Source organism: Astatotilapia calliptera, chromosome 16 (genome assembly GCF_900246225.1).
Source record: "Astatotilapia calliptera chromosome 16, fAstCal1.2, whole genome shotgun sequence".
NCBI lineage: Eukaryota > Metazoa > Chordata > Actinopteri > Cichliformes > Cichlidae > Astatotilapia > Astatotilapia calliptera.
In genome coordinates this window covers 16768834-16790087 of record NC_039317.1, presented here as the reverse complement: position 1 = coordinate 16790087, position 21254 = coordinate 16768834, and the positions used below count along the sequence as shown (strand labels likewise).

At 38.3% G+C, this 21254-nt stretch overlaps 1 protein-coding gene across 3 annotated transcripts; it reads right to left on the bottom strand.

Annotated features, from left to right (window-relative positions):
• Nucleotides 1-442: 442 nt before the first annotated feature.
• On the bottom strand, nt 443-15126 carry LOC113007417 (nectin-4-like). Of its 3 annotated transcripts, XM_026143966.1 has the most exons (9): nt 14801-15126; nt 14269-14384; nt 11238-11297; nt 9791-9832; nt 9491-9672; nt 9071-9373; nt 7649-7742; nt 2633-2787; nt 443-2269 (listed from the first exon to the last, which is right to left on the bottom strand). In XM_026143966.1, the coding sequence occupies exons 2-9, from the start codon at nt 14274-14276 to the stop codon at nt 2157-2159; spliced, it is 957 nt and encodes a 318-aa protein (XP_025999751.1). In that variant the 5' UTR covers nt 14277-14384; nt 14801-15126; the 3' UTR covers nt 443-2156. The 3 variants fall into 3 exon arrangements, with proteins under 3 accessions (XP_025999751.1, XP_025999749.1, XP_025999750.1); XM_026143964.1 differs by lacking the exons at nt 11238-11297; nt 14269-14384; nt 14801-15126 and adding an exon at nt 11110-11231 and having other exon boundaries at nt 443-1313; nt 2173-2269; nt 9491-9832; XM_026143965.1 differs by lacking the exons at nt 14269-14384; nt 14801-15126 and having other exon boundaries at nt 9491-9832; nt 11238-11305.
• Nucleotides 15127-21254: the final 6128 nt, after the last annotated feature.

Below are 21254 nucleotides of genomic sequence, written 5' to 3'. Positions count from 1 at the left end.
CTTATTTACTTACAAAATCTAAACACTGATTTAGCAACAATGACTTGATTGGTCAGATACTGGTCAAAAGTCATGCTCCTCAGAAAAAAAATTTGGTATCTCTATCATTCACTGCAGTAAAAGTTCGTACCTAAAACAGATGTGCAAAAGTTCCACTAGGAAATCAACAGGTCTGTGAAAACAACATGAAATAAGGGAAACAAAACCTTTCCTTTCTAGCTAAACTCTCCCGGAAAATGTTCAGACTTAATGTTTCTTATAGATGGTTAAATGAAAAAATTTAAGCAGGATAAGACCTTTGATTTTAATTCAGTGTGCCCCAGAGCAGCTGTGGCTACAATGTAGCTTGCCATCACCAGTGTGTGAATGTGTGAATGACTGAATGTAGTGTAAAGCACTTTGGGGTCCTTAGGCATTAAGTAAAGCGCTATACAAATACAAGCCATTTACCATTTAATTAAAAAAAAACAAAACCCTAAAATAATAAATCTGGCAAAATGGAGGATCTTTTATCTGTATAAAAAAGTCCCTGATGAGTGATTGAGATTCCTTTTTTTTTTTAAATAAAAAGGACAAAGGCAGGGCTGCATAGTTATAAAATTATATACTAGTGATACTGGTTGAAATTACAGAGCAAGTGTTTGCACCCTCAGCTTTGGTTGCTCAGTAGTAATTATACACCAGACAGACAGATTACTGCATTCAAGGTGTTGTCTGGTGTGAGTGTTTGTACTGTCTGCGAGCTGTTTTGAACCCAATGTCTGCGTGGGCTTTCGTGGTGTACTGCTGATGAACAGGCTGTGTGTCTAAACTTGTGCTGGTACTGTACATTTTAAACCTAAAAATATACAATTAACATTGTTACCCTTCATGAAGGGTAGTAATAATAAGTAGATGGGGAAAAACAAAAACAGCTGTAACCACATTAATATAACTGCTATCAACAGCCAACTGCAGATGAAAGCACTTCAAACTGTTGGTGGAAACAGTATGGATCCCAAATACTGCTTAAGTTGTTCATGACAACAGGAACAGGCAGTAAAAGCCACATCCAAAATGCTGTGGCAGTGGGAGTGACATGCAAGGAGAGTGGGAGTCAGTTACCAATGTTTTGCGTGTATTTATGCAATTACTGCAATTTTAAAGTAAGACAAAAACATTTATAAACCTGAATCACAAAATAAAAGGGATTCGCGGGTAGGAAATGTTACCAAATACCTCCATCTATTCATCTGTATGTTTACCAGTTGACTGTGGAATGACACGTTGGTGGAGGCATCGGTCCAGATGTTGTCCCTTATTTGCTCCCACAGCTGTTAGAGGAAGCCGGGGCAGAACACTAATTTAAAATTGCATTTAATTTCAACTGAACATGAAGAGACTTTCAGTTTATCTGCTAATGAATGTTTAATATTATAAAACTATTATAATTATAAACGTTTAATATCCTAGACAATAGTAATGGAAAAATTATTATTTTAACTTCTCAGCTGCTTTAAATTGTTTCCTCAAGAAAAGCATATTTAATAAAATGCCTTTTGCATAACTAAAACTATAAATATACCTCAGATAATAGAGTTTTACATTAAATTCAAGTAAAACTAATCACAACCAAGGCAAGAGAGACTCAACTCCCAATAATAATGTCATTTATATAGATCATCAACTAATAAACTACCTGTGGTATTGCAACATACTTTTTTAATAGAACGAATTATGAAATATGTTGCTTTAAGAAGTACTCAGCCCTTGATAATGCTGCAAACAGCTAGTTTGCAATGTGTCTTTCAATAGCAGCTTAGTTACAGCCTATTGTGGTATGTGGGCCATGTGTAAGCACATTGTGTGGGCCAGATCTGGGCCATACCAAGTTTGCTATGTGGGACACTTCTGTAAAAGCTTCTGAGGAAATTATCCAATTTGAGACCCTCAAAACGGATGTTTGATTTTGAATTGTGCAAAAAAATAAAAGAAAAAAAGAAAGAAAGACATTTATATTGTTTTCCAGCCCCTTGAATTAAACCTGAGTCTGGACTGTACCTGCATTTGATTTTTTACCCTTTTCTACTTACCAAAGATTACTAGACCCAGTTGTCCATTATGTCCATATACTGTTATATCAGAATGACTACATATTATACCACATATTAGCTATGTTATTGTTCAAAGTACCTTTTAAAACGTCCAGATTTATAAAAGTACCATGCTGCAGCCCCAACATTCAGGGAAAGCAAAACAAGAAATAATGCCCAGGCAACACGGCTTGTTCCTGCAGGGGCACAAGAAGAAACAATATCATGGGAAAGAAATTAAATATTGTACTTTCTCACTTCCTTAACATTTAGTTTTATATTTCACATTCAAAACTTCCTTGTATTTTCAAGTTTTTACGTACAAAAATAAATTAGATGAACTTGATATGACCCTGAAAAAAGCTTTCACAAGCTAGGACACGCTCTGAGATTCTGTCAGTGAGGCAGAATAACATGTATTAATAACATGTGTTGCACTGGGTGAAGCATCCGACAACCATTCATCAACATGCAACATGACACAACATCCACAAAAGCTCAGATCTAAAAAACAGAAACAAAAGATAGATTTGAACAAACTGTAAAAGCTAAGACTTCACCTGATGTCACATGCACATAGAGCTGACCGTGTTTACTTCCATATGCGTTAGATGCTTCACACTGATAGAGTCCATTTAGATCAGACGTCAGGCTGAGCAGTTGTAGGTTTGCACCGTCTACTTTGACAGCAGACTCCAGCAAAGACTGGCCAGATCTAGAAAAACACGAATGAGACTCAACATGAAATGTACAGAGAGAGCAGAAAACTGTTGTACCAAAAGTCGAATACATTTCAGTTATAAGCTCTTTGTTATAGATCTTTACTTGCTCACACTAAGATTTTGTATAAAAAAAATAAGAGTAAATGGCACTTTTCATGTTAATTTCTGCTTTTTTGAAGAAAATCTTGTGTGAGTAAGGTTTCATGCCACTGTATTTTGTGCATATCAGCAGAGCCCTGCTAAATCTGTTCAAACTACATCAGTCTACACATTTGTCTTCAATGATTGATGATTCAATGATTTGGGAGCATTGATTGAAGCATTCAATGTAATGCAGCTAAACAACATCAATTTCAGATATTAGATGATAAAAGATTCAGTTTCACCACATCTGATTCTCATTTATCTCACCTGATTAACACTAGCAGAATGAGCTTGCTCTCTCAAGTATTGAAAAAAAATATAGCCACTTAAGATTAAAAAAATATAACTTGAAAATATTTAAAGCACTGCATTGGCCAGGGATTTCTCACATTTATTGGAGCATCAGTGAACTACAGAGAGAGAAGCCAAAGATCGCTGAGTGACACTGGTGCGGTTTAATATGAAAAGAGTTTATAAGTATGTGAAAAAAAATCATGTTATTTGTAATTCCACTTTTGTTTTATGAACATAGTGAATTTCTTACCTACAATTACATTTAAAAATGTCCCAACTTTAAGTATGAACATCATACATCACGAAAACAGCTTTCCCTGAAGACCAGGCATTTCTATAGTTCAGAAGCACCTGATAAAATTATTTGTTTAGTTGCTATTTTTTGGAAAGCATCATCCATATATCGACCGACACATCACCTATGGGTATGTGTATTGTTAGATTCTAATATTATTTTATGCCATGTTATACCCCGAATTAAAGATTGTGAATTATTATGTAGTTTTAGTTTGCATTATTCTCCTGAATTAGAAGAAGCTGATAACTATTACATTAGTTAAACTGATTTGCATTACGTTAAATTGCTGACTTGTTGTGAATGAATGATATTGTTTTATGATGCATTATATTGCTGAGTTATAAGAAATACTGTTCGCAGAAGGTTATTGTCTAATTTGTCTGAGTAGAAGAGAACAGAGAGTGCTGGAGTTTTCTGCCCCATTTCAGCAGGAGCAGATAAACAGGGAGCCAAGGTCGTAGCTCAGGCGCTGTGTGAGAGAGAGCATGTGAATGTTTAGGCTTTTTATGATAAGGTGGAGGCACCAGAGGCTATAAGAGTTTGAGCAATGCTCCACCATTTTGAGATTTTGAGGCTGTCTGCATCAGTGTCCATCTCCCACGCGTGTGTTCATTAAAATCATCGTTTGACTCAACCCGGCCGGACCAGTGTTGTTATTGTGGTTTTTTCTCTTGTCTCCATCCCCAATATTTTGAACCTTAACAGTATAAAAGTATAGTAAAAATGCAAGGCAGGGTGTCTGTACTGCTGTGATTGGCTGAAAAGCCAAGAAGACAAATGAATCATCAATGCTCACAGCTGATCTTCTTGAGAGCCTCTTTACCATCTGCCTTTCTACATCTAGTAGCAATAAAGGGCATGCTGAAGCAGTTTTCATTACTTTTGAAGAGTCTACCTAACAGATGCAGCAGGTAAATGTAATGCTTTAAGCATTTTGTGTTGCTGTGTTTATGTTTTGTTTTTAATGCAATTTTTGACTGTTTTGCTTTTCCATTACTTTAAGTGGGAACACAGAAGCTGGGAACAATTCTTGCCTTTGTCACTGGAGCTAATACTCTTCCACCAGTTAGCTTCTCTCCACAACTTACCATTTAGGTTTTTTTTTACCAACACCAATCCAGGAACCATGTGTAAACTACCTCATGAATCCTCATATCATGAACAAATTAAATGGTCTTGGGTTGCTTGGCTGCTATTACTTCAACAAAGAATTCTACACCCAACCCTAACATGAGATAATCATCTGTTGAATAAGATTTTTTTTCTTTTTTTTTTTAAATTAGGCGACTTTATGAATTTTACACTCTAGTTGTTGAAAACTTTTAGCAAGGTAACACGGTCGCAGTCTTGTTACCTTTGTTGCCCAACACCAATATAGCCCTGGTTTTGAATCCAAAAACTTGGACTTATAAAGATCTAACTAAACACAAAAACCTTTTAACTATTTGGAAGCAATATCTAAAAACAGTAAAAGGCTAATGTGTGTGTGTGTTAGTCCCCATAGGGAAATTGCTCCTCTGCATTTAACCCATTCACCCAGTGAAGCAGTGGGCAGCCACCAATGCAGCGCCCGGGGAGCAGTGTGTAGGGACGGTACCTTGCTCAGGGGTACCTCAGGGTAACCGTTCAGTGGAGTCGAACCCCCGACATTCCAATCATGGGGCCACCACTCCACCTACTGAACTATCCCTGCCTTAATGTAATTGTCTGGACATTGTAACAACAATTAAATAGAGCTCTTATGCAAAATTCTAGTTTATCCTCACATTTAGACTTTATGTGTTTAAAATCTCACTGTAGGGTTTGGTATAACCTTTGTATGCTTAGGTGAAGTGTGTGTGTGTGTGTGTGTGTGTGTGTGTGTGTGTGTGTGTGTGTGTGTGTGTGTGTGTGTGTGTGTGTGTGTGTCAGTATGACGTCGTAAGGAAAACTGCTTAGCTAGGTGCAATGATGTTTCATTATGTTATCTGCTAACTGTTTTGCTCAGAAGGATGAATCTCAGAGCCAGCGCCAGGGGCTTCCTGGGAAAAGATAGTGGGAGTAGCTTTTAGGTCTTCATCCACAGGCCGTGGGACCTAAAGATACAGAGAGTTGTGTGTGGAGGGGTAAAAGAGAAGCATCCGAAGGGCAGAGCAGGCATGACTGTGAACTGTGATGTTTGATGTGTGTGTTGGCTCTCCTGCCCAGAAATAAATAGCTCTTTCCGTGTTGCAGACTTTATTCCACTTTATTCCATTTTGCAAAATTCCACAACAATACTGACTCACTGTTGGTATATGTATTAAATAGCAATATTTAAGTCCATCTAATTTTCTTTGGACAAATGGGCAGCATCTCTGTATTCCCATTCACACATGGAAAATCCAACATCCAATTAGAGTCATCATGTATGTGCTCTAGCGGTCAAGACAATGGCATTACTGAAGACACCAGTGTTACAGTATTAACCTGAAGTGACCTCCCTATAACTTCAAAGTAGTTCAGAGTTAAACCATCTAAAAGTTACATTATCAACCACATTATATATGTACTATACACAAATGAACTGGGTTTATATAGTTTATACAACGATATCAATTAAAGATGAAAGTGAGGCCACATAGGCAATTTATGGAAAAGCAGCACACTTGATGGTCTCTCAAATGTAATCCCTGTTCATACAAATAAAGGTGGATCAGTTACACGTATAACTGAAAGTCTTATCTTTTCTCTGGCTATTGGCTAAAAGATCAGAAAAATAAAATCTCAATAGCCGAATCTTGATAGCATCTGCAAGAGCTTGCCAAAAAAAACAGTACCTAAAATACTGGTATGAATGACGTTAATGTCAAAAGGTGATGTCGCTATCAATAAATCATCTCCTTGGGTTCCCCTCCAGTTGCTCTTCAGTTTCTGGGATAACACCAATGGGATAGAAGTATGCATGCAAAATAGCTGCAGGTTCAGGTAACTGTCTGTTCTTTTTTTTTCCTTTTTTTAAAATTTTCTTTATTTTTTGCTCAGACACATGAAAAATTAGAGGGAACATTGATCGTGGGACAGAAATAAAGTGAGTAAAAAAACTACCTAAATGCATTTAGAATATATTTAGAACTATAAATTAAATTATCTTAGCAATTATTGGTTTTTTTAATGTCATAATTCCAACCCTCCTCCTTTATCCAGGCTTGGTACCGGTGTTCTGACAAACCATTCTATTTTGGCAAAACGTCCTACTGTAAGTAGTTTATGCACATTTCTCCTGTGACAGAGTAATTCCAGCACAAATATAAGTAGGTATGACAGTTTGCCACTTAACTTTGCCCATCAGAGTATGCTTGTAGCTCATATTCATAAAGCCAGGATGGTTTGCACTTAATTTTACCCTTTAAGTATGCTTGTAGGTCACATTCACAAAGGTAGCATGATTTGGCACGTAATTTTGCCCATCAGTCGCTAAGTTGGCAACACTGTTCATAAGGACAAAGACATGAGCTCACCGGTCCTCTGGCCAGGTCAGCTAACAATAACACAACTTTCCATGGTACCTTATCATTAAGAATCAGAAACTTTATTGTCATTGTCATGAGAACAACGAAATTAAGAATGGTCCCCGATCATTGCATCATCCCTAGCAATATCAAAATATAAATAAAACAATAAAATTCAATAAATAAAATAAGAAAAGAATGACCTCATAAACTTTTTAAAACAGCACCAGTTCTTTACTTTCTAAAAGGATTGCATTAATAGAAAAATGGCTCCTTTCTCTGTCATATGCGTGGGCATACATTTTCTAAATCCATGTTATGGATGTTATTTTCTTAACAAACTGAACATGAGGAACATTATGCTTCTGAGAGAAAGTGAGGTGGAGGATTTTTTTAGGGTATTAAATCACTGAGCAATTAAGTTTAACTGGCTGACCTTTTGATCAGATCGCAGATTATGTGCTTAAAGTACTCACACTGAGCTTTCATCTGATATCATAGTCTGCAGTTTATTTTGCAAAATTCACTGCCAGCACTACAAAAAGAGTTTTTACCCACATGTGTACATGTGCCTCTAAATATAAGTCTCTTTCTCTCTCAGCATTTAAATGAATATTTCAACCGAAACCATTACTAAAACTGCTTTACCTGATCCAGGTGAATTTTGCATTTGGGTTAGCTTCTGTCACACACTCAAACGAATCCTCTGAAATTGCTGAAATTTTCACTTCTGTAGGAGAAACTGCAAAAATCAAAGAAAAAAAAAACAAAAAAAAACTGTAAACCCCAAACTAAGGAAATACTAATCATGTCAAAATAATGTTTCATAAATGTTTGAACCCTGTCACGTCAGGCAAAACCACAAATCTTGATTTTCATTCAGTTTCAAAGATTAATCCTTTCAACACAGTCAAAGGTGTCACCGGCTCACGTACAGTCACTTTATACTAAAAACAACATATTAGGTTTCTTGATCTTTTGGGGAATTCCACCAGAAACAGAACACCACAGTTATATAACATCACAAAAAAAAAAAAGAAGCACACAATACTTCAAACAGCCTCAGTTAATTTTACTTATAGTTTGACATATAAATTGCTTGTTTGATAATACCCATGTTTATATTATATATATAATGTTCTTCCTCTACCCCCCTGCAATTTTTGCACAAGTCGAGGAGCGTGTCAGGTTACATTTCACTGTTTATACTTGTATAACTATGGCATGTGACAAATAAAGAACCTTGAACCTAGGGGAACTGCACAGATTTTCTCACTGGAAAGAGAATGATGCTAATTGAACTCATCATCTAGCTTGAGAAGACAGCTTTTACTTAGTGACATGGTGTTTTGTCATGCAGGAACCAGTAGGACATAACCTCAGGCCACAAACTCTGCAGGACAGGCTGAATATCTGAAATAGTAGTTTATTGGTACTGAGAGGTGAAGGTCTGCAGAGAGAGCAACTAAAATTACGGAACAACTGACAAAAAGTGACATACATTATATTAATAATGTATCTAATAAGAATGCATGTATAGAACCACATTGCACACAAATATTCCAGTATTGTAGTACCAGTCACTGAGGAAACAGACTTGTGTCTGGACTCAACGTCAATAGTTTCATCTCACTGGAATAACTACTGTGGTTTGACTTCATTGTATTTTTTTGGTTACATGATTTCATCTTTTGCAATAGTGGTGTAACAACACCCTTTATATGAGTCTAAATGTCGCCACTTAGTCTTTCTGGTTTTTGAGGAAATCTCTCCGTCTGCTGTGACAACCTAACATTAAGAGACTTAACGCAGAGGCAAAGTCATGCCAGCAGGGATAAGGTTGCAACTGCAAATGCAACCCCCCCCCCGCTAAAACCTTCTCCTGAACAAAGACAGAAATATGAGAACGTTTATGTCTGTTTTTGTATAAAACAGGCTGAGATTGATCCTGGGTGTGTTGGTGTACTTTATTAATGATTTCATTAAACTGTTAAAATTCTTAAATGAACAGTGATTAAAAAAAAAAAAGAAGAGGAAAAATAATAAACTCCATGAACAGCTGATACTCACAGTAGACCTGTATGGTGAAGGCCAGGGTTTCTTCTGCAGACAGGGAGTCACCACTGATAACACACTGGACCTGGTAACCATTAATCTCTCTCGTAGGAACACCAAACAATGAGCTGACTGTGGTAGTCGTACCGTTGTCATACTGGGTGGAGTTTGTTGTCGTCCTCACTTTGTCTCCCAAAGCACCAGTGAGCCACCTCACCTCTGCAGGAGGCTTCGATCCAGCAGCCGTGCAGGTAGCAAATAAAACCTCTTCTGTGCCCAAAGTGGGAAGATTGTCCATCACACTTGTGAAAGGAGGCACTAGGAGAGTTACAGCACACAAATAAGTTGACATGTAAGCATGACAGTAAAAGTAACTCTATCTACATCGGTTATACAAACACCTAGAATATCTTAAAACACATTTCATTTGTATACCGAGCAGGTTTAGAGGAATCTCAATCTTCTGATTTCCACTTGGAAACAGGGTGAAGATGCACGTGTAGCTGCCTTCATCCTTCAGGGCAACATTGGATAACTGGAGAGTTCCATTTTTGTTGTTAAAATTCCCGACATATTTAAATCGATCATCACGTCCATTGACAAACTGGAGTCCATTTCTGGGTTGGATAGTAATAAAATTGTCATTATGAGGGTTTTTTCTAGTCTTCCTTTGCCAGGTAATCTGTGTCAGGTCATCATTGGTGTCAGTGACATGACACGGTAAGATGGCCGTACCTCCTTGAACCGCTGTCACACTTCCACCAGTCACCTTTAGAGCTGTAAAGAGCATGAAACACTAAGATCAAACCTCAGCTTAAAGATAAGAGACAAGAGAGGAGATGCTTTACACAGATTTAAAGTTACAGCTAAAGCAGTTAATTAGAAGTAGTCTAACATAAATGTAAATGCTGTAATTTGATTATTTTAATAAACCATATAACTTGGATGGATTCGATGCTGGCGTGACCACAGTGCACGTCTGATTTACACAGATTTAAAATTACAGCTCCAAGTCCATCTAGGATAAATTGTTCAAAACCCAAGCAAAAACTCTCAGAGCATAGTGTCTGATTTGGTTATTTGGCCTGTACAGAACCATTTGGAGCCATGGGTGTGGCTTCCTGGTTTTTACCTAAAATGGGACACTCAGCTACAATGCGTCCAGGCTTCATACAATAAAAACACATTTTTCCAAGTTCAATATAGAAGAACTAGAAACGTTGGTACGGCCACTTCCTTTAGCATCAGGATGAGATATTTGTCACTAGTGCGGACTTAATGGGTGTCAGGGTATTTCATACATTATTCCAAATCAAGCACCATGGTGACAACTCAAAACAGTCACTTTATTCAGTCTTGCAAAGTTGCCTGCCTCCAACAGCTCTTTTGTACTAGCAAACAAAAGGAACAAAAGAAAAAACACTAGCAAAACAGTTTTAGTAACTGTAGGCCACAAAGCACAATATAATTACAATACAACAAACCACAGTACAGTAAAGACAATTAAAACTCAAAATACCATTTACCACACAAAATGTGACCGACATAAACACAACTGCACAATTACAAAACTCAGACAAATCAAAGTAAAAATAACCTGTTGGGTAATCGTTGGGTAATTGCTCCAAAATACACTCTGAAAATCTAAAGCATACGCAAGAATCCATGTGCTACCAACTACTACTGACTTGTTTTGCCTTATTAATCTAAAACCTTCCAGGTTCCTACCTATCTGTAAAGTCTGGCTTCAATTGAATTTATTCAGCTGAAGACAAACTTGTCTTATATAATCAGCATTCGCCGAAAAAATGTGAACAAAATATAAAAGTTTTTGAACTTTTCACTTTTTACTTTATAAAAAGCGTTACTGCTGTTTCGGTTTAAATTTAACTTTGTCATACCTGGTTTTTCATTTCTAGTCTGTTTTCCCTTCACTCACGTTATCTAGTCCCACATTTTTCGCTGTTAGATTTTTACAGCCTTCAGTTGTAACATCTGCCAGATTATCTCCCTTCAGCCGCAGCCTATCGAAGTATGGAAAACAAACTACGTACCGTCAGCTTCTCTGGCAAATAGAAGCGCAGATATTAGCAACAAACGACAAGTTATCAGGGGAAAATAGCGTTGCATGACTTCTCGCTGTAATTGCCAATGAAAAATCCACTCGCTCTGCTTCACCCACCTGCTGCTTGAGACACAGGAAGGGAAGGGCGGGGCATTCTCTGGCTGGCTGGAGCAGCATCTAATAACCAACTCGCAAAATAAAACAAAATAAAAACAAAACAACAAACACGAAAACACCAGACATCATGATACAGACTTATAATTTGCACCGATGTTTTTTCGAAATTCTATACGCGAAAAGTGAGCGCGAGAGCCCTCGGTGCGCCTGCTCGCTGCTGAAGTCAAAGTAAACTTTATTGTCATCTCCGCTACATACAGTCCAGTATAGAGAGACGACAAGGCTCCGGTTACAGCAGTGCAAGTAAACAAACAATAAATACAAGAAGAGTAAGAAAATAAATATTCACTTTAGGACTCGGGGTAAAGGGATCAATAACAATTTAAATTTTATAATTTACAGTTTGCTGATTTAAAGTCTCACACACAACCCGTCGAAAGGGGAAGGGGGGCTGCTTCCAAATAGAGCACATTTCATTCATAATGAGGTAAATCCAAGACCATCATGTATTCATGATTTGAATCCTGGGTTGTGTGAAATCCCAGAAATAAACCTTAGACAAAGTGAATCTGTGAACTAAGGTGTAGGTCTGTTAGGTTATGTTGTGGTGATCCTTGGGTTGGGGGATTTGTCTTCATACTGGAGTGCAAAATTAAAACCAATGGAAGATAGACAAGAAAAGTTCAAAGCCATCAGGTGCTCAGTTTAGAAAAAATAGAAAAGAAGAGGAGGAGAAACGAGCAAAAGATACAGGTAAGCAGATGTGTCATTGGATAATGGCAGGTCATCCTGAAACAATCAGAATACTTTATTAATCCCTAAGGAAATAAAATAGAGCACATTTCATTCATAATGTTGTAAATTCATGATTTGAATCCTGGGTTGTGTGAAATCGCAGAAATAAACCCTGGACAACGCAAATCTGTGAACTAAGTTGTATGTTGTGTTGTTCCAAATCTAAGGAGCTTGGAAAGAAAAGCATCTGGACTTCTTTAAATTGCTTGAAGACGTTTCACCTCTCATCCGAGAAGCTTCTTCATTTCTAAGGGTCAAATTGTGGAGAGTTCCAGATTTAACCCAAGTGGGAGTTTCCCCCCAAAGAGAGACAAATGACCCCCTGATGATCCTCTACCTATTCACTAGGTGTGAAAGCGGGTGTGAGTCACAATCCAGAGTTTCGGGTGAGCTCATTGTGAAACCTAGCCCCACCCTATCATGTGATTTCCTGAGGTCAGATGGCTCAGGGTGTGAGTGGGTGCTAAGGCTGCTGGGAAGGGATCTCAAAACTGGATTATGGCAGACAGTCGGTGTCGTAAGCCACCGCCTCTGTTCAAAGATATTTGCTCACAGTGGACATAGATGGCTTCTTTCACTCCTCTTTCAAACCATCTGTCTTCTCTGCCCAAAATGTGAACATTGGCACCCTCTAAAGAGTGTCCTTTGTCCTTTAGATGCAGATGGACTGCTGAGTCTTGTCCTGTGGAAGTGGCTCTTCTGTGTTGTGCCATGCGCTTGTGAAGTGGCTGTTTGGTCTCTCCAATGTAGAGGTCAGGGCATTCCTCGCTGCACTGTACAGCATACACCACATTGTTTAGTTTGGGTTTTGGAGTTTTGTCTTTCGGGTGAACCAGTTTTTGTTTGAGTGTGTTGCTGGGTCTGAAATGCACCGGGATGCCGTGCTTGGAGAAAACTCCCCTGAGTTTTTCTGATACACCGGCTACATAGGGGATGACAATGTTGTTGCTTCTGTCTTTCTTATCCTCCCTCGCTGGTGTCTGATCTTCTGTTCTGTGCCTCTTTGTTGACTTTATAAATGCCCAATAAGGATAACCGCATGTTTTAAGTGCTTCCTTTACATGTGTGTGTTCCTTCTTTTTCCCCTTTAGGCTTAGAGGGAACATGTGTAAGGTCCTAATTATTCCAAGTTTGTGTTCCAGAGGGTGACAGGAGTCAAAGAGGAGGTACTGGCCCGTGTGTGTGGGCTTCCAGTAAACTTCACTGTTGAGGTTGCCATTCTCCTCAATGTGCACAGGGCAGTCTAGGAAACGCAAACAGTTATCTTTTGTGTCTTGTTTGTGCCTTCCTGTTCCAACTGTCAGCAGCACAGACACTGTCCAAAAAGGTGGACAGAAACATTTTAAATGATTTAAGAGACATAAAAACAAAAAACAAACAAACAAACACCCGAGGCATTGCCAGCATTTTTCTGTAGATAGCTGTATATAACTTTGTTGCTTGAAAAATATGGACATATTTTTTTCTAATTTACAACTTATGTTTCAGACTATGAAAATGAGTTGTTGAACATGTTTGTGGTTTTCACAGAAAAAAAAAACGACTTTTTTTCTACTTTTTGTGGGGGGGGGGTTGTGATTTTAGTTCTAGTGTATTAATATAATGTGGGGGTTTTTTTTATAATGTGTGTTTTTGTTTTTTTTGTTTTTTTTGTTTTTTAAATGTGCAAGCAGACACATGAAGCTGTAAAAATGATACCAACTCAAGGTAAACAGTTTTTAAAGGTGAAATATATAGGTAAAATCAAAAGTTATCAGAAACAGCTTAATATACCGTTTTAACCACATACGGACCCCAGAGGTTTAATAAAGGATTGTTGTGCTCTTTGCGCTCATGTCCACTAGAGGGCAGTATTGATCAACAGATGAGATTCCATCCTCAAAGCTTTGATTCAGTCTATTCCTCTTTGTAATATCTGCTTCTCTCACATGGCTAACAATATATTTTATTGTTTTATTGACTTTAATACTTAATGCAAAACATAATGGAAAATTATTGAAAGAGATGGTTATATTATTTCCTACTTGTACTGTTAAATTACCCCAATTCTTTGATCTTTGGGCTGAAGGAAGAACAACATTGATATTATAAATGCTCAATTAACAATCACTTTAATCAATACACTCTTATTATTCCATATAAACACAATGAGCAATACAATCATCCGGATGGGAGATGTGCACAGACAAAATGTCGGACCGTTACTCAAACTCATATAGCCTCTGGTGACCCCCACCTTGTCATAAAACATAGAACCTTGGCTCCCTGTTTTTCTGCTCCTGGCTAATGTTGCACACTTGAATTAAAATGAATTGAAACCAGTGTGGCTTTGTGAGTTCGCCTTTACTGCATCTGCAAATATATACATGGACATAGCACAGCGTTACACACTTTTGCAGTCTCACATCACGCTTATAGGCGCACTGCCTTATGGGTAGTGTTTAAACTCAAATCACTAATATTTCTTACAGTGGAACAATGAAATAAACATAAACACAAGGTAGTGTGATCCACCAGTCTACATCTGCTGTGATTACAGCCCAGTACAGGTATAAATCCACAAAAGTGCCACAAGGTTTCCACACAGACTAATGAATCAGATCTAGCTGCTAATCGTTAGCATCAAAGCTAATTCACATCGCTACCAATAACTTATACACTAATGACACATAGTGGGGATTAACGGCCAACTTTCCCACATTCTCTGCAACCCCGTGGACTCATCTGTAGACACATTTTAAGTTATTTACCATCTTGTATCTGCTTACCTGCAAATATATACATGGACATAGCACAGCGTTACACACTTTTGCAGTCTCACATAACGCTTATAGGCGCACTGCCTTATGGGTAGTGGCTGGCTTCTTTACTCCCGCTAGAGCTGCTCATTTTAGGGGATACTCCCTCTTGTGGTGTAACGGAGGAATAACTACGCTTCCTGCACTATGTCATTTTTGGAGACTGGGGCACACATTATTTTACCACAATCAAAGAAAATACATATTTGAACAATCAGACCATTTAACTCACTACAATATTGTCACTAAAGATTATGGGGGGTGTCTTGTTTTGTCCACAATGTCTTTCTTGTCCTTACACTAATGTGGGGGAGAAGCTCCCGTACAGTGCGCTCTGTTCTTTCTACAATCAGAAAAAGAAGGCCATGATTCTCTGCAAACAGTATTCTCTTTATAGATCAGAATAAATCAGCAATATGAAGGACCATAAAACAGTGTAACTCATTCACAGTAAATCAGCAGTATAATGTAATACAAATCAGTCAAATAAATCTAATAATTTCACCTTCTTCTAACTCAGGAGTATAATGCAACCTAAAACTATAATGCGTTCATAAGCTTAAATCAGAGGTATAATGTGGCCTATAGTCATACGATGATTCAGCAACTCTTTGATTAGAGGTATAATGTAACATAAGACAGTGTAATAATCTCACAGTACCAATTTCATCATCCCCATTCACCCGTCTGTTTGTGACACTTATAAAGTCCTAAACACATTTTGCTTGTTGTTTTTAAATTGGAGTTGGGTGTGAAACAGAAGAAGGCTGTAAGTATGCTTAACTGGTCATGTGAATGCATTTGTGAGGATATCATTTAAAAGGGGTTCTTTGCTAAGTCTTCCATTACTTGTAGACACAACACCGGCTTATCCATGAGTTTGGTGCCTTTTGTTTTATGATTTACAGTTCAGTGGTTAGTAGCTTAGTGTTCTGGGCCAGCTGTGAGAACAGTGAGCTCCTGTGGCATGCTGTGACTGAGTTTTAACTGAGATCTGTGAGTAATGCCTGTTCTTTTGTTTGGGTGATATACTGGCACAGCAGTCTCAGCAGCTTTGTCTTTTCCTGGTCCTACTATTATCTTCCCTCATCCTCCAGATCTTATTCAGGGTGAATAGTTAAAAGAGGACAAGCTATGACCAAACCATTTTCAAAAACATTTATTTCAGAGGTGCTCTACAAAACGTACAACAACCACAAGTCAGAATGCAGAAGCAGCAAAGAGATTAAATCACCCTTTCTCACTCCCGAGGCTTAACATCCCGACGTTTTGTCACGTCCCGCGGCGTTCCTGAGGAACGCGAAAGGTGACCGTCCGCATTCTCGTGGTACGCGCCGGGTCATGGATGGAATCCAGTGGAGTGACAGTCCCGCGGTAATAGACGTTCCAGCCCTAAACCTAACCTTATCCCTAACCATAACCATGTTCCTAACGTTAAACAGCACTTTAATGACGTGAAATAGTGTTTTCCCAAGTGATTTTAAGAAAAAGAGCAAACGTGTAGAAAGAGTCCAAACGGTTCTCATGTTTCCTCATTTTTCCGATGTTGTCCTTTAGGAACGTGTTAATATGTTGACGATTTGTCACCTAGTGTAAAATGTTACACTTTGGGAGTGAGAACGTGTTGAAATCACATTTGCAAACGAAATAATGCTGGTACCTTTCTGTAAATAAATGAAACTAAGGGATCCTTTTTTTAGACATGTTGCAGAAAACAGTAAAACAGATTCGATAAAAATCAGTAATGTAACACAATTGTGTTACATTACCACAGCATTTACACATATTCAGGTTTTCAATTATTTTTTTGAAATTTACATTTAATCAACAAACAAACAAACATACAAAAACATATCAGTTCACCTTCATTTCACCTCAGTCCCAAACCCCGCACCCACCCTGGTGATCCATGGTTTTACAGCAATGGCTTTCAGCAGATTATGACCCACAGTTTTTGAACCACTGTTTTAAAGTGCACATGAAACACTACATGCCTAAAGTCTACATCTTACATCATGGAGCCCTGCTCTCAAAAACTGACATAAATTTAACACTGTCTGTCAGTCTGGATTGAAGAAATAAGTGCTTAAAGTTAAAGTTTTTGATTGGCACCAAATTGTGCCAGTACAGAATATCACATCACTGAGTTGTCTGGTTTGTTGCGACAAATAGACTTCCATTAGCTTATGTTAGCGAACTAGTGACAGAACCTGGTGACATAATGATCTGTACTAGGACATGATGTTGCTATACATATTCTTAAACTTTAAGCACCTATTTCTTAAACCAAGCTTCACAGACAGTGCTAAATCTACAGTTGTATGAAAAAGTGTTCACCTGCTTGATTACAAGACTTGATTACAGTTGTTCCTGCTAAGGGTGGCACAAACATTTATTGGTTTAAGTTAATTGCTTAGCTTAATAACAAACACGTTAATTTAGAAACTGCATTTTGTGTGTATTTGTGTCATCTTTGTCCACTGTTTAAATTTGTTTGATGATTTGAAACCTTTGTGAAAAACATACAACAACAACAACAACAACAAAAGAGTTTAGAGGGCAGAGGTGCTCCCAACCAACCTCTTCTCTGAGTCTGGCTCCAGGAGGGGCCCCTCACCCATCACCAATTTGAACTGGGGATCTTACCAGGGGCAAATTGCTCCCAACATCATAGCTCCTAGATTCACTGGGGCACACAAACCACTCCACCACATTAAGGTGCTAATTAATGAGGGGTGAGCTCATTGTGAAACCTGGCCAGGTTTCACAATGAGCTCAACCGAAACCACCAGATGCTTTTCTTTCCAAGCTCCTACGATGACCTGGATGACTGAGAACCTTCACAGACGTCTGGTGTGAATGTTTGTTCTGGGTGTCTGAGTGCTGTATTGAACTGTCTGCGTGAGCTTCTGTGACTTACTGGTAATACATCTGTTGTTATGAATGGTTGATGTGTCAGAACTTGTCCTTGCATTAGATTGTAAACTTAAAACGTAACATTAACATTGTTACCCTTAATGAAGGGACATACTAATATCCAGGTGGGGGAAAAATAAACAAATGAATTTACAGTAACTACATTAATATAGCTTCTGATGAAAGCAGTTCACACTCTTGGTAGAAACACAAGCACAGCTCTCAAGTGCCATTAATGTTGTTACACATCAAAACAAAGGAACAGCCACATCCAAAATGCTGTGGCAGAGTGGGACTCAATTAACAATGTTTTGCTTTTGAAATGCTGTAATTACTGCAAATATAAAGTATAGTGACAGCAAGACAGAAACATTCATATCCATGGATTCAAAAAAAAAAAAAGACATTCAGGATTATAAAAGTACCGAGTACCTCGACCTGTTCATGCGTTCATCTACAAGCTGACCCTGGAACATGCTGGTGGAGCCTTCAGTCCAGATGGGCAATTATCTGCGCCCACAGCTGTCAGAGGATGCTGAGGCAGAAAATTCAGAATATATAAGAAGTATTCAGCTTCTAATAATGTTGCAAACATCTATTCAACTTAATACAAGCTACAATGCTTCTTTTAACATCAGCTTAATTGTTGGCTGACTTATTGTGGTGTTAAAAATAATTCAGAATGAATAACTACAAGTTCCAGCAAACAAATGGAGAAACATTGTTGTAAACACATTGAAACAAATTTGCCGTTACTGACTTCGTGCTGTTCTTGCTCTGCTTCATTTGCTGAAAAATTCTTCCAACAAAATGTCACAGTTGCAATCTTCTCCATACTTTTTACCCATTTCATTTACAAAACTGCTTTTTGAGATTTGTGATGGAATTAACCAATTATATTTGTGATTGTTAAAATTTAATCGGTTGACTGAGAGTTGTGTAAAAAAGCAAGCCCTAAAAAAGCCTTATATCTGAAGTCCTACATATTATACTACATATTAGGTGTATACAAAGTTATTGTTCTTTGAAAGCGTCCAGATTTATAAAAGCACCATGCTGCTGTCCCAGCGACATTCAGGGAAAGCAAAACGAGAAATAAGTAAATTTAGTTTTTATATTTCACATTCAAAACTTCCTTGTACTGAAAGGTTTTAAGGTACAAAAACAAAGGAGATGAACTTGCTATGACTTTGGAAAAACCTTTCACAGGGTAGGTGTCATGGTCCGGGTGAGTACAGGGTTTTTCCACTCCGCTGGGCTCCACCTTCAGGCAGAGACTCCAATCAGCTTCCACACCTGGTTCCAATCAAGTCACCAGCATATAAGACCAGCATTCACAACAGACCTCTGCCAGATCTTTTGCTAACTCACGTTAGTGCTAGGCTGCCAAGCCCTTGTGAGAGCCCTTAACTCCTGCTTTTCTCCTCACCGTGTTTTCTTTGTCATAGGACCCACCTGGCAGTCGCATTTCCCAAGCTAAACTACCCACATCTCCGCCTGGACGCTGGTTCTGTCATCTGGTTGCTTCCTTTCCATCATTGGACTACACCTACCTGCCTCCCTGCCAAGTCCCTCACTCCAAATATATTGTGGATCCTCTCTGGACACCCCCTCCTCGCATGACACTTTAACCTACAATGCGTAAGCCCTAACCACCACAGTCTAATCCTTCAGCTGTGATTCACTAGACTGCCACTGACTACTTGTCTCCTCTCATTATAGTGACTGCGTACCTCCATCCAAGCCACTGCCCCTTTTTCCATTCCCAGGATCCATCCATGAAATCTCGCACCTAGTCATAGCACTCAGAGTTTCATGTTCATAGTTTGGCCTCACAGTTCTCAGTACAGAGCTTCCACAGTTCAGAGCATCCGTAGTTTCCTGCTTCGTAAGTTCACTAGGCACTGTAAATACAGCACTGTGTTCACGCCCGTTTTGCCTCCCTCTGTGTCTGCATTTGAGTCCACACCCACAGCCTGGCCCTCTCGGCCCTAACAGTAGGAGAAGTAATGGATTTCAAACCATTGCTTATTACCGTCATAGGGTGAGTCATCCATTTTAATTTAAGTCTAGATGTTAATGTTCCTTTTTATTCCCTTTTATAGAAGTCCACAGAGAAAGAAAACAGAATAACTTCACAATGACACATCTACAAAACCTCAAATCCAAAACTCAGTAACAAAACCAGAAAGATTTAGACAAACTGCAGAGCTAAATCCTCACCTGGTGCCAGATAATGTGAAGACAATCTTAGTTTTAGTAAGGTTTCACACCACACTCCTCGTGCCTATAAGCCAAGTCCTGCTAACTCTGTGACCACAGTCTTGTACATCGGTCTGCAACTTAACAGAATAAAATGGTGAGAAATGTCTTCTTTTTTGTTTTAATGATTTGAGAGCATTCAATAAAATGCAGCCAAACAGGATCAAGTTTTAATACCAGACAATAAAATATTTCCGTTTCACCACTGGGTCCATTAAGCTCACAGTTATGTCACATGATTAACACCAGTGGAAAGAAGAAGAAGAGTTTGCTGTCTCGAGCAGTGAAAAAAAATCAATTAATGTAGTTTTAGAGCTACTTACTGGAAAAAAGAAAACATTAATATTTAAACACACAAATACTGCATTTACCAGGAATTTCTCACTTGTAATGGATCAGCAGTGAAGTACAGACAGAGAAGCCAAGGACTGCTGAGTGACACTGGTGCAGTTTATTGTGAAAAGAGTTTATGTGTAATCAAATATACAGGGCAAATAAAACCGCTTTGTCATGTGAAAGAAAATATTCATATTGCTTGTAATTTCACTGTCGATTTATGAATATAATTCTTTTCTTATTAACTATTACTGTGAAAGAATCACAGCATGGAGCTTAAATGCTGAAGATATTTAAAAACAGCAAAAGGCAAATGTACATTTCTGGACAATGTAATAGTATTGCAAACACAATCAATAAGAACTACGTACTGCTTCACTCGTTTGTTGCAGGAGTTCTTTTCGAAAAACAACCCGCGATAGTTGAAATCCATGAAATAGCTAGCTGTAAAACCCCTTACTACACAGTTTATACAGTTTTCTCAGACAGGCATGAACACTTTCACACTTTTCTCTCCTGTTTAGACTATCCACACTAGCCCTGTCATGGTTCTGGGTCATTTTGACCCAGCTTTTTCTGTTTCTATGTTTTGGTATGTTTCTGATTATGATTTATGTTCTGATTATTTAGTGATACTGTTTTGATTATGGTTATTATTTTTGCAGGTTTAGTTCCGTGTCAAGTCTGTCTCACTCTGTCTAGTCCATGTCTTAGTAAAGTGTCTTGTTTCCTGTTTTACTTTGAAGGTTCAGGTTCATGCCTGATGTCAATGTGTTCAGTTGTATTTTTCCCCTCGTTAGCCTAGTTTCTCCCAGCTGTGTCTCCCTCCTGTTGCCAATTCCCTGATTACCGCCCTGTGTATATAAGCCCTATGTTTTCCTGCGCTCTCTGTTGAGTCGTCTGCGTTACG

Bases quoted from the DNA above. Each gene is read 5' to 3' on its own strand.
- LOC113007417 (XM_026143964.1), bottom strand. From the start codon at position 11,185: ATGCAACGCTATTTTCCCCTGATAACTTGTCGTTTGTTGCTAATATCT. The intron at 9,374-9,490 runs GTATACAAATGA...TAACTCTCCTAG, and splicing joins GATTCCTCTAAACCTGCTCG to TGCCTCCTTTCACAAGTGTG. The intron at 7,743-9,070 runs GTGAGTATCAGC...TGATTTTTGCAG, and splicing joins CTTCACCATACAGGTCTACT to TTTCTCCTACAGAAGTGAAA.